The 14,243-nt window shown below is 45.9% G+C and overlaps 1 protein-coding gene across 6 annotated transcripts in view; it reads right to left on the minus strand.

Annotated features, from left to right (window-relative positions):
• utrn (utrophin) overlaps positions 1-14,243 on the minus strand; it is a 407,872-nt gene that overhangs the window by 52,297 nt on the left and 341,332 nt on the right. For all 6 annotated transcript variants that reach the window (XM_065026301.1, XM_065026305.1, XM_065026302.1 and 3 more), the window contains 3 exons: positions 11,629-11,786; positions 8,304-8,470; positions 4,873-4,984 (listed from right to left, as the gene is read on the minus strand). In XM_065026301.1, coding sequence (XP_064882373.1) covers positions 4,873-4,984; positions 8,304-8,470; positions 11,629-11,786 — 437 coding nt within the window. The remainder of the gene's footprint in view (positions 1-4,872; positions 4,985-8,303; positions 8,471-11,628; positions 11,787-14,243) is intronic.

Genomic DNA, 14,243 nt, shown 5'->3' on the forward strand with positions numbered 1-14,243 from the left:
GCAGATGCTCAGCTGGCTCTGCTCACACTTACTGGCCTGAGGCCAAACCACGACCAACAACATTGGACACTTTATGGAACACAAAGCCTTCACTATATCATCCTGGAATATCCAAGGCCTGAGGTCATCTGCCTTTGGCCTAAAGAGCAGGAACCCGGACTTCACCAAACAAATCGGTAATACAGACATTGTCATCCTGCAAGAAACCTGGTATAGAGGAGACGAACCCACTGGTTGCCCTCTAGGTTACAGAGAGCTGATAGTCTCATCCACCAAGGGACTCTGGGGCAATACTCAATCATGAGACATCAAAGCCAAAGGAACTGAGTAACATTAAGAAATGGTATAGATGGAAGGAATGCAGTTTGGAAACCTACCAAAAAAACAACTAGGCAATAACAAATTCAATACCTTTTAGACAATTTCCTGGGTAAAACGTTCCACTGTAATAGTGAAGGTGTAAACTTGGCAGTAGAAAATCTTAACAGTATATTTGACCTCAGCTTCCATATCAAATCTAAAAAATCTCAAATAGAAAACCGAAGAAAGTGAACAACAATGACAAATGGTTTGATGAAGAATGCAAAAATCTAAGAAAGAAATTGAGAAACCTGTCTAACCAAAAACATAGAGACCCGGAAAACCTGAGTCTACGGTGAATCACTATGGTGAATCACTATGGTGAATCACTAAAATAATACAGATATACACTACGGAAAAAGAAGGAACAGCACGTCAGAAATCAGCTCAATGTAATTGAAGAATCCATAGACTCTAACCACTTCTGGGAAAATTGGAAAACACTAAACAAACAACAACACAAAGAATTATCTATCCAAAATGGAGATGTATGGGTAAACCACTTCTTCAATCTTTTTGGCTCTATAACAAAGAATAAAGAGCAAAAACATATACAGGATCAAATACAAAGCTTAGAATCAACTATTAAAGACTACCAAACCCACAGGATTCTCCAATTACCTTGAATGAGCTACAGGACAAAATAAAAACCCTCCAACCCAAAAAGGCATGTGGTGTTGATGGTATCCTTAATGAAATGATCAAATATACAGACAACAAATTCCAATTGGCTATACTAAAACTCTTTAACATCATCCTTAGCTCTGGCATCTTCCCCAATATTTGGAACCAAGGACTGATCACCCCAATCCACAAAAGTGGAGACATATTAGACCCCAATAACTACTGTGGGATATGCGTCAACAGCATCCTTGGGAAAATCCTCTGCATTATCATTAACAGCAGACTCATACATTTCCTCAGAGAAAACAATGTACTGAGCAAATGTCAAATTGGCTTTTTAACAAATTACCATACAACAGACCATGTATTCACCCTGCAAGTCTTCTCATGCTTTGTTGATTTCAAAAAAGCCTTTGACTCAATTTGGCATGAGGGTCTGCTATACAAATTGATGGTAAGTGGTGTTGAGGGTAAAATATACAACATTATAAAATTAATGTACAAACAACAAGTGTGAAGTTAAAATGGGCAAAAAACTCACACATTTCTTCCCACAGGGCCGTGGGGTGAGACAGGGATGCAGCTTAAGCCCCACCCTCTTCAACATATATATCAACAAATTGGCGCGGACACTAGAAAAGGCGGCAGCACTCGGCCTTGCCCTACTAGAATCTGAAGTCAAATGTCTACTGATGATCTGGTGCTTCTGTCACCAACCAAGGAGGGCCTATAGCAGCACCTAGATATTCTGCACAGATTCTGCCAGACCTGGGCCCTGACAGTAAATCTCAGTAAGACCAAAATAAAGATGTTCCAAAAACGGTCCAGTCGCCAGAACCACAAATACAAATTCGATCTAGACACTATTGCCCTAGAGCACACAAAAAACTATAAACACCTTGGCCTAAACATCAGCGCCACAGGTAACTTCCACAAAGCTGTGAACGATCTGAGAGACAAGGCAAGAAGGGCATTCTATGCCATCATAAAATTCAACATACCAATTAGGATCTGGCAAAAAATACTTGAATCAGTCACAGAGCCCATTGCCCTTTATGGTTGTGAGGTCTTTGGTCCGCTCACTAACCAAGATTTCACAAAATGGGACAAACACCAAATTGAGACTCTGCATGCAGAATTCTGCAAAAATATCCTCCGTGTACAACGTAGAACACCAAATAATGCATGCAGAGCAGAATTAGGCCGATACCCACTAATGATCAAAATCCAGAAAAGAGTTGTTCAATTCTACAACCACCTAAAAGGAATCGATTCCCAAACCTTCCATAACAAAGCCATCACCTAGAGAGAGATGAACCTGGAGAAGCGTCCCCTTAGCAAGCTGGTCCTGGGGCTCTGTTCACAAACACACCCCACAGAGCCCCAGGACAGCAACACAATTAGACCCAACCAAATCATGAGAAAACAAAAATATAATTACTTGACACATTGGAAAGAATTAACAAAAAAACTGAGCAAACTAGAATTCTATTTGGCCCTAAACAGAGAGTACACAGCGGCAGAATATCTGACCACTGTGACTGACCCAAACTTAAGGAAAGTTTTGACTATGTACAGACTCAGTAAGCATAGCCTTGCTATTGAGAAAGGCCGCCGTAGGCAGACATGGCTCTCAAGAGAAGACAGGCTATGTGCACACTGCCCACAAAATGAGGTGGAAACTGAGCTGCACTTCCTAACCTCCTGCCCAATGTATGACCATATTAGAGACACATATTTCCCTCAGATTACACAGATCCACAAAGGATTTGAAAGCAAACCCAATTTTGATAATTCCCATATCTACTGGGTGAAATTCCACAGTGTGCCATCACAGCAGCAAGATTAGCGACCTGTTGCCACAAGAAAAGGTCAACCAGTGAAGAACAAACACCATTGTAAATACAACCCATTATGTTGATTTATTTTCCCTTTTGTACTTTAACCATTTGTACATTGTTACAACACTGTATATATACATAATATGACATTTGTAATGTCTTTATTCTTTTGAAACTTCTGTATGTGTAATGTTTACTGTTCATTTTTATTGTTTATTTCACTTTTGTATATTATCTACCTCACTTGCTTTGGCAATGTTAACACGTTTCCCATGCCAATAAAGCCCTTGAATTGAACTGAGCGAGATCTCAGTACTTGAGCAGGGTTTGTGTGTGGCGCATGAATAGTGTGTTGTGGCAGGTCGGCTACTGTGCCAGAGAAGAGTCTGTAAAATCACAGTAGAGAGACTTGTCAAACTTGTGCCCAAACAACTACTTCGCAGGGACGAATAGACCACAGCACACAATTTATTCTACCATGTTTTTGCTCAATAATTAATACTAGCAATGTGGGAACAATCAAATGAAAAAGTAATACTACAATGAAATGAAAAAGCAATATTGTGCACATCAAATAAACAGTGGGACCGATATGAGAAACTGACAATGTTTCTAAAATGACCGCAATGGGACCAGCGGCTGACACTTTACACAGCATCATATTGATCTTTACCTCCTAAATCAGGTTATGGTCCTAGGCCTCAGTATTAATATGTACTTTATCAATTTTGGAGACATTAATGTAACATCAAAATGTGTTTTGTTCTGTGTGGAAGAGAGGGTACTGTAAATGTGTTCTTGTTTTAGAGAGGGGCTTATTTCTCTGAGGAAATAAGTTTGATTTCATTCAATAAAAGAGTATCTCTATTCAACACATGGTGTGTAATAAAGTATTTATTCCTCAAGGTGGCCTGTGGTTCTGAAGCAACAGTGAGAGAATCAGCGGCGTGACCTCACTGTTTTGTTCCGTCTTCTCCAGTAAAATGGATCAGGCGGCCAAGAATCCACCATTTCATACTTACCCATTTACATTGCTTACACTAATGTCCCTTTCATACACAGACTGAAATCTCACTCATTTACATGCCTGCTACTTTTTTTGCCTACGTCTTTGTATATCTGAAAGGTGTAGTTGGAAGAGAAAAAGGACAAATAAAACCCACCTAAAGACCTAGTCATGATTCCTGTATTTTCACAGACCCTCTAACCAAAATACAGGTATCAGGTCTGTGTGAATGGTTCTCTACTTTTTTGCAGGTAAATGAATAAACACTTCAATTGTTTAACACCACCCTAATTTGAAATGCAAACAGCCCTCATTGTTTAACAACACTCTCTGACCCCACCCCTCCCAATTTGCCAGTTACCCACTGATATGTTTAAAAGGGGTATACCTGCATTTCAGTGATAAATAAGGAGTTGTTTGAAAGGGGGTCCTATTAACATTGCCTAATATTTTTTACAGGTGATATACCATATCATCTGTCTGAATTGGGGCTACATCAGAAACAGAAAGGCCAGATTGGTAATGGAAGTCTGACATTGCAGTTTGACTTTCTGCTTCATAACTGAAAGCTATAATATTATTTTCCCATGCTTAAACATGACTTGTATAATGTTTTCATCCCACAGTCACTGAAGTCAGTTAGCATTACACAGCCAGGACAGGAGTGATTGCTGTTCCTCATGGCTGGCGGTCTGTATCAATATCCAGGCTATCAAATTTGCAGATTGAAAAACTAAATTAAATCACCCAAAGAAAATAAACATATTCCCCGACCAGTCGAAGTGTGACATTCAGCAATATTCCGACGCTGTGCGTGAGCTCTACTAATGTAAAAAGAGAAGACTGTTCAATTTCTGCAAATCCCCTCCCTCCCTCTCTCACCTGAAACAGTGTTGGAAAAATGCCTTTCAGAAATTATAAACAGCTCAAAGAACAGAAGTCTTTTACTGTTCGCTCGGTTGAATCCAATTTGCGCTCCGGGTTCCTGAAGAATAAGGTGGCACAGACGTGTGTGTGTGTGTGTGTGTGTGTGTTCCTCACCGGCGTGCAGTACTCCACCATGGGGTAGTTGAGCTTGTGGCCCTTGGCGGTTCGTCCAGAGAAGAAGCAGCTCTGACACACGTCATAGTTAAAGTGCTTCAGACTGCGATACCTAGGGATGAGGGGAGGGGGAGATGGATAGTATTAGTATTTTATTAGGATCCCCATTAGTTACTGCTAAAGCAGCAGCTACTCTTCCTGGGGTCCACACAAAACATGATACATTACATAATACAGAACATTAATAGACAAGTACATCACAAGGACAGAATATGAATACACGCTTTCATACATATGCCTTCATAATCATGTGATTCATAGACGCTATTGAATGCAATCCAAAAACGAAAATGGAAACGCAATAACAAGGAGGTGTGTTTGAAATAGGCTGACACTTTTCTCTAAATTCCTCAGACGTGAAAATAGCCACTTTGTTTCGATCGTGATGGAGACAGAGTGGAGAAACAAGAGAATGAGAATGATGAGCGCATCGTGCAGATTTCCCCATTTCTCTTTCTCTTGCATGCATCTCATGTGTGTCCTGCGCTGCTCTCATCTGAGCTATTCCAGGGCCTCACACGGAGCTACCGATGTTCTGTCACCACTTTCTCCGTGAATTTCAAAATGGAGGACACACCCAAACCCACAGTCTAAAATTCTGAATGCCACCTGCAGCTCTATCCCAATGCACCTCATCATCGTGCTCAAAACAGAATATAAAAGATGTCCGTAAATTGAGATGGGCCTAATTCAGGCAATATAATCTAATCTAATTTTATATGTCACATGCGCCGTATACAACAGGGCATAGCGGGATTTATTATAAGCGTCTGGATTAGTGTCCCGCTCCTTGAAAGCGGCAGCTCTAGCCTTTAGCTTGGTGCGGATGTTGCCTGTAAATCCAAGGCTTCTGGTTGGGATATGTACGTACAGTCACTGTGGGGACGACGTCGTCACTTATTGATGAAGCCGGTGAATGAGGTGGTATACTCCTCAATGCCCTTAGATGAATCTCGGAAAATATTCCAGTCTGTGTTTGCTGGTAGAAATTAGGTAAAACGGATTTAAGTTTGCCTGCATTAATGTCCCAGGCCACTAGGAGCGCTGCTTATGGATGAGCATTTTCTTGTTAGCTCTGGCCTCATACAGCTCGTTGAGTGCGGTCTCTCTCTCTCTCTCTAAGGTAATCTGATTGATGACAGAGCCCACAGCGATACATCAGACAGTAGGGGCACAGTACAACCCACGTCCCACGCCCCATTACACAGCAACATGCAGCGTATTACTACACAGACATCTTTCATTAGCGCTGACACAGACAACCACTAATGAATGACTATGGGATCTACACTGAGTGTACAAAACATTAAGAACACCTTCCTAATATCAATTTGCACCCCCCCATTTGCCCTCAGAACAGCCTTGATTCGTTGGGGCATGGACTCTACAAGGTGTCTAAAGCATTCCACAGGGATGCTGGCCCATGTTGACTCCAATCCTTCCCACAGTTGTGTCTAGTTGGCTGGATGTCTTTTGGGTGGTGGACCATTCTTGATACACAAGGGAAACTGTTGAGTGCACCAACTACCATACACCGTTCAAATATGTTGTCTTGCCCATTCACCTTCTGAATGGCACCCATAATTGTCTCAAGGCTTAAAAATCCTTCTCCTGTCTCCTCCCCTTCAGCTACACTGATTGAAGTGGATTTAACAAGTGACGTCAATAAGGGATCATAGTTTTCACCTGGACATACCTGATCAGTCTATGTCATGGAAACAGCAGGTGTTCCTAATGTTTTGTACACTCAGTGTATATTCTACTTCGTAATATCCCATTGTCTGGAAAAGCAGCTCTGCTTTACAACACGGTGTTGGCCATTGGGAGCCTCAAGTCTAACCTGTGCAACACTATTCAATCCAAATGTATTCAACTTTCTCTCAATTCAATTCAATTCAAGGGCTTTATTGGCATGGGAAACATGTGTTAACATTGCCAAAGCAAGTGAGGTAGACAACATACAAAGTGAATATATAAGGTGAAAAACAACAAAAATGAACAGTAAACATTACACATACAGAAGTTTCAAAACAGTAAAGACATTACAAATGTCATATTATATATATATATATATACATATACAATGTACAAATAGTTAAAGGACACAAGATAATCTCTCTCTCTCCCTCCTTACCCTGTCTCTCTTCCTACTTCCCCTCTCTCTCTCTCCCTCCTTACCCTGTCTCTCTTCCTACTTCCCCTCTCTCTCTCTCCCTCCTTACCCTGTCTCTCTTCCTACTTCCCCTCTCTCTCTCTCTCCCTCCTTACCCTGTCTCTCTTCCTACTTCCCCTCTCTCTCTCTCCCTCCTTACCCTGTCTCTCTTCCTACTTCCCCTCTCTCTCTCTCCTCCTTACCCTGTCTCTCTTCCTACTTCCCCTCTCTCTCTCTCCCTCCTTACCCTGTCTCTCTTCCTACTTCCCCTCTCTCTCTCTCCCTCCTTACCCTGTCTCTCTTCCTACTTCCCCTCTCTCTCTCTCCCTCCTTACCCTGTCTCTCTTCCTACTTCCCCTCTCTCTCTCTCCCTCCTTACCCTGTCTCTCTTCCTACTTCCCCTCTCTCTCTCTCCCTCCTTACCCTGTCTCTCTTCCTACTTCCCCTCTCTTTCTATCCCTCCTTGGATCAATGACAGACCTGTAAAAGCTTGTGTTCTGTCAAATGTCTGCTGGTACTTGTCTCAAGACATTCTCTAGCTGGTGTAACTACTTAGCGAGGACCAGAGATAATAAACATTACACTAGACACTAGGCTCTGGTTAGCATGATGTTGTGTCTCATTTTGCTCACATAATAATACTGTGACTGATGTCATACCCTCAAAACAATATTGTGTTTAGCATGTGGACATCTGAGGTCTGTTTAATCATAAGAGGGTGATTCTATTGAACTATTCTGACATTATATCAACAGGTGGTGTGTGAGACAGAGACAGACAGACAGACAGGCAGACGTGAGAGTCTGAGACCCTAACCCACAGTACACAGTGGATGTCCCTTTGTGTGTGTGTGTGTGTGTGTGTGTGTGTGTGTGTGTGTGTGTGTGTGATTCTAGAAGTCCTTCTCCAGATGGTATTTAGTTAGGAGTGTATCAGCTACTGACATTTAGATAAAGGCCTACCCTCCGGAGGAGGCCTGCCCTTTCTGCTCCACTCAGGGCAGGGAGATCAGCACACCATCATTCCCCTGTGTGTGTGTGCATTGGGTGTGTGTGTGTGAGTGAGTGAGCATGTGGGTGGGTGTATTCAACGTACAGCTCTTGCTCTGTATGAAAATGTGTGTTAAGGAGCTAACGTTGAACGCAAAGTTGCTGTGTGTGAGTGTGTGGGTGCACATTCGTGCGCATGTGGGTCTAAGTGTGTGTGTGTGTGTGTTTACCTGAACCCTACAATGGGGCACTCTTTACAGATGTTACACTTGGCCTGGTGCTTGGCGGTCTCAGCAGCCGCCACTCTGTGTAGGACAGGAAGCCACACCATAGACTGGGGCTCCAGCCTCATCCAATCAACAAACTGCCTGGGCTCCAGCTCCACCTTATTTGTCACCTGGACAGGAAGAGGAAAGAGGAAATGTAAAATCAAAGTGAATTCAACTACTAAGCTTCATCCGAAATGGCACACTATTCCCTATATAAAGTGCATTACAATAAACCAGGGCCCATATCAAAAGTAGTGCACTATACAAGAGAGGAAGAGGGTTTAGTGCGCCCAAAATCTGTCCACGTTAAGCAGGTTTATTAAGTGAGGAGTTTTTGTATGGGGGGGAACGAAAGACTGTGGAACCTATTCAATATAGAAAATGAATATTTATTTTGATACGAGGCTTATTTGATCAGAAGTTTTGACGTTTCGGAACTCTTAGTTTGTTACGACTGTACTGATATAAGTGTGATGCAAGTGACATCCAGGCGACAAAAATAAAGAAATAATTAAAAAAATGTTTTAAAGAAACTCAGTCCGTAATAGTAGAAAGCACAAGGTGTCATTTAGAAATGGGGTAGTGCATCATCAGTTCCTCTTGTCATGTCAGTCATTACATACTTATATATTTATAGATATTTATAACTTGTCAGCAGTGTCCAGATCTACTAGCCCATGTCAAAGTTTTTTAGCCCCAAGGTTTAGGAAGCCCTGTTCTAGGAGTCCTGTAGTGGGTATTAAATCCCTTTACACCTGGAGACGGCTGCTGTACAGAACACACACCTGACCTTTCAGTTGCCACGACTACCCACAAAGGTCAATGAGTAAACATTCTGAGAGGGAATATCCGGGACTCGAGGAAGTTATTGTCCACAGGTCACGCACGCACGCACACACACACACACACACACTGCAAACACCCCCTAAGAATCAACATGGCTTCGGTCAAAGAGGGGAACGTTGAAAACCTATTCCTGCGTGTGTGTCCCCGTTCTGTGACCTCTGGCTCTGTTAGGGCTAAATGTCAGATTGAAATCGTAGAACCTTGAGATCACACACACAGACAGATGGAGAAGCATGTAGGAAACAACACCCCCACTTCATTGATCCTCAACACTGGGGCCCCACAAGGGTGCGTGCTCAGCCCATTCCTGTATTCCCTGTTCACCCATGACTGCGTGGCCATGCACGCCTCAAACTCAATCATTAAGTTTGCAGACAACAAAACAGTAGTAGGCCAGATTACCAACAATGACGAGACAGCTTACAGGAAGGAGGTGACGACCCTGGCAGAGCGGGTCCAGGAAAATAACCTCTCTCTCAACGTCAACAAATGTCAACAAAACAGCAGAGGGAGCACACCCCTATCTACATCGACGGGACTACAGTAGAGAAGGTGGAAAGCTTCAAGTTCTTCGGCGTACACATCACTGACGATCTGAAATGGTCCACCCACACAGACAGTGTGGTGAGGAAGGCGCAACAGCACCTCTTCAACCTCAGGAGGCTGAAGAAATTCAGCTTGGCTCCTAAGACCCTCACAAACTTTAACAGATGCACATTTGAGAGCATCCTGTCGGGCTGTATCACCGCCTGGTACGGCAACTGCACCACCTGCAACCTCAGGGCTCTCCAGAGGGTGGTACGGTCTGCCCTACGCATCCCCGAGGGCACACTGCCTGCCCTCCAAGACACCTACAACACCCGATGTCACAGGAAGGCCAAAAAGATCATCAAGGACAACAACCACCCGAGCCAAGGCCTGTTCACCCCGCTATCATCCAGAAGGCAAGGTCAGTACAGGTACATCAAAGCTGGGACCGAGAGACTGAAAAACAACTTCTATCTCAGACTGTTAAATAGCCATCACTAGGCAGCAACCGCCCTGTTACTCATCCCTGCACCTTAGAGGCTGCTGCCCTGTGTACATAGACATGGAATCACTGGTCATTTTAATAATGTTTACATACTGTTTTACTCATCTCATATGTATATACTGTATTTTAGTCAATACCACTCCGACATTGCTGGTCTTAATATTTATATATTTCTTAACTCCATTCTTTTACTTTTAGATGTGAGTGTATTGTTGTGAATTGTTAGATGCTACTGCATTGTTGGAGCTAGAAACACAAGCATTTCACTACACCCGCAACAACATCTGCTACATATGTGTATGTGACCAATACAATGTGATTTGATGAAGAACCAGCTCTGGAGTGTCAAGTCAAGGCATCGAGCCAGAGAGCTGACACCTACACCTATCCTTCCTTCCATCTTCCTCCCTAATGTCTCCTCCTCTCTCCTCTCCCACCTGTCCCCTCTCATCGTCTAGGTGGCAGAGTTACGGCAGTACAGATCCCTTGGAGGGAGGAGGATGGATGGATGGTGAAAGGGAGGGAGGAGTGAGATTGAGACCCGTAAAACAGGCCGTATTTATGGGCCACCACCTCGTTCATTACAGCCCCATTAAACCAAATGGAGTGGTTGACTGCTCTGCAATTTCTGGCTGATACAGGGAGGTCACGGGGGGGTGGGGGGTGGAGTCTACTGGGCAGAGAGGCCAGAGTCATCAATTCACTCTTACCATCATCCGTCTGGCTGTAATGCATTAGGAATTGTGCAGTGAATATCAGTCTTGTTGTAATGGTGGTGTTGATGCGGGTGATGGTGTGTATGTGTGTATTAGCGTATTTATAAAATAATTATAATAATATTGAACCTTTATTTAACTAAGCAAGTCAGTGTTATGTGTATGTGTTAATGTATGTGCGTGTTAATGTATGTGTGTGTGTGTGTGTGTGTGTGTGTGTGTGTGTGTGTGTGTGTGTGAGAAATGGGGGGAGATAAAGGAAAGAGGAGGTTGTAGGTAGATAAGGGGTGACAGGAGAGGAGTGGTGAAGTGATAGGAGAAGGACTGGATAGAAAGCTCCAGGTTGCTAGTGGCTCCTGTTAAACTCCGTGACATTTCCAATGTCAGCCGAGCTCCATCACCATGCTATTTTGGGAGCCCGAGCGGTGAAATCAGGGAAATGTACTGCTTCCTAATTTAATGCCGCCACTGAATTTATGACTGACGAAACAGGACTCAGGGAAAAGAGAAAAATACAATGTGAACCCAAGGACAGGGACCAGCCAACCTTGCATTTAAACGTTCATTGATGGCCATATAGGTTATAGTGACAACGTTCTGGCACTTTCAACAGCAATAATACAAGATGTATTATTGTGTGTGTCACTAAACACAATGTGTTGCAGTGTGTCTGTATACTGTGTTTACATACGTGTTGGAAACAGCTCCGGACGCTGGGTTCAATGTTGCTCCCTCCGAAGGCGGCGACCTCTCCTAGTTGCCGTGGTATCTGGATGGCGTCGTGGAGCAGCAGACCCAGCTGTCTCTGGTCACACGTATCCCCCGACGACGCCACCTGACTGAACAGGTCTGGAGGAGAGAGAGAGACACAGAGGTGAGGGGTGTGAGACTACAGGAATACAGTTTCTCATCCAAGCCTCCACTGTCAATCTTTATCAGTGAGTGTGTTGTGTGTGAGTATGAGTCAGCGTGTTGTGTCAGCGAGTGTGTGTGTCAGCATGTGTATTAATAGCCCTATGTGGGTACTCATCTATCAGAGCTCAGAGAGGAGAAGGTAGAGTAGAGGAGTCCTGGTGAGCTGAGCAACCCTGTCAGAATACAATCCAGAGGAATCCACAGTCCCACCCTCCCTCTCTCTGCACCTCCCTCTATTCCACTCTCCCCTCCCTCCCTCTATCCCTCCCTCTCTCCCCCTTCTTCCCTCCCTCCCTCCCTCCCTCCTGCCCCCCTCCCTCTCTTCCTCCTGCCCCCCTCCCTCTCTCCCCTCCCTCCATCTCTTCCTCCCTCCCCATCTTCCTACTGCCCTCCCTCTCTCCATCCCTCCCCTCTCTCTCCCTCCATCAGTCTCTTCCTCCTGCCCTCCCTCCCTCCCACCCACTCTCCCTCCCTCCCACCCACTCTCCCTCCCCTCTCTTCCCCTCCCTCCCTCTATCCCCCTCTCTTCCCCTCCCTCCCTCTATCCCCCCCTCTCTTCCCTCCCTCCCTCCCTCCCTCTCTCTCCCCTCCCTCTCTCCATCCCTCTCTTCCTCCTGCCCTCCCTCCATCCCTCTCTCCCTCCCCTTCTCTTCCCCTCCCTCTCTCCCTCCCTTCCTCCTGCCCTCCCTCCCTCAATCTATCTCTTCCTCCTGTCCTCCCTCTCTCTCCCCTCCCTCCATCTCTTCCTCCCTCCCCATCTTCCTACTGCCCTCCCTCTCCCTCCATCCCTCTCTCTCCATCCCTCCCTCTCTCCCTCCATCAGTATCTTTCTCCCTCTCTTCCTCCTGCCCTCCCTCCCTCCCACTCACCCTCCCGCTCTCCCTCCCCCTCTCTTCCCCTCCCTCCCTCTCTCCCCTCCCTTCCCCTCCCTCCCTTCCTCCTGCCCTCCCTCCCTCTCTTCCTCCCTCCATCCCTCTCTTCCTCCCCCTCTCTTCCTCATTCCATCCCTCTCTTCCTCACTCCATCCCTCTCTCTCCATCCCTCTCTTCCTCACTCCATCCCTCTCTCTCCATCCCTCTCTTCCTCACTCCATCCCTCTCTTCCTCACTCCATCCCTCTCTTCCTCACTCCATCCCTCTCTTCCTCACTCCATCCCTCTCTTCCTCACTCCATCCCTCTCTTCCTCACTCCATCCCTCTCTTCCTCACTCCATCCCTCTCTCTCCTCCCTCTCTTCCTACCGCCATCCCTCTCTTCCTCTCTCCCTCCCTCTCTTCCTCACTCCATCCCTCTCTTCCTCTCTCCCTCCCTCTCTTCCTCACTCCATCCCTCTCTTCCTCACTCTCTTCCTCACTCCATCCCTCTCTTCCTCACTCCATCCCTCTCTTCCTCCTGCCATCCCTCTCTTCCTCACTCCATCCTCTCTTCCTCACTCCATCCCTCTCTCTCCCTCCCTCTCTTCCTCATTCCATCCCTCTCTCTCCATCCCTCTCTTCCTCCCGCCATCCCTCTCTTCCTCTCTCCATCCCTCTCTTCCTCCCGCCATCCCTCTCTCCCTCCCTCCCTCTCTTCCACCCGCCATCCCTCTCTTCCTCTCTCCATCCCTCTCTTCCTCACTCCATCCCTCTCTTCCTCACTCCATCCCTCTCTTCCTCATTCCATCCCTCTCTTCCTCCCTCCCTCTCTCTCCATCCCTCTCTTCCTCATTCCATCCCTCTCTTCCTCACTCCATCCCTCTCTTCCTCACTCCATCCCTCTCTTCCTCATTCCATCCCTCTCTTCCTCACTCCATCCCTCTCTCTCCATCCCTCTTCCTCATTCCATCCCTCTCTTCCTCACTCCATCCCTCTCTTCCTCACTCCATCCCTCTCTCTCCATCCCTCTCTTCCTCATTCCATCCCTCTCTTCCTCACTCCATCCCGCTCTCTCCCTCCCTCTTCCTCATTCCATCCCTCTCTCTCCATCCCTCTCTTCCTCACTCCATCCCTCTCTCTCCATCCCTCTCTTCCTCCTCCATCCCTCTCTCTCCATCCCTCTCTTCCTCACTCCATCCCTCTCTTCCTCACTCCATCCCTCTCTTCCTCACTCCATCCCTCTCTTCCTCACTCCATCCCTCTCTTCCTCACTCCATCCCTCTCTTCCTCACTCCATCCCTCTCTCTCCCTCCCTCTCTTCCTACCGCCATCCCTCTCTTCCTCTCTCCCTCCCTCTCTTCCTCACTCCATCCCTCTCTTCCTCTCTCCCTCCCTCTCTTCCTCACTCCATCCCTCTCTTCCTCACTCTCTTCCTCACTCCATCCCTCTCTTCCTCACTCCATCCCTCTCTTCCTCCTGCCATCCCTCTCTTCCTCACTCCATCCCTCTCTTCCTCACTCCATCCCTCTCTCTCCCTC

This window comes from Oncorhynchus nerka, linkage group LG13 (genome assembly GCF_034236695.1).
Source record: "Oncorhynchus nerka isolate Pitt River linkage group LG13, Oner_Uvic_2.0, whole genome shotgun sequence".
Taxonomy (NCBI): Eukaryota; Metazoa; Chordata; class Actinopteri; order Salmoniformes; family Salmonidae; genus Oncorhynchus; species Oncorhynchus nerka.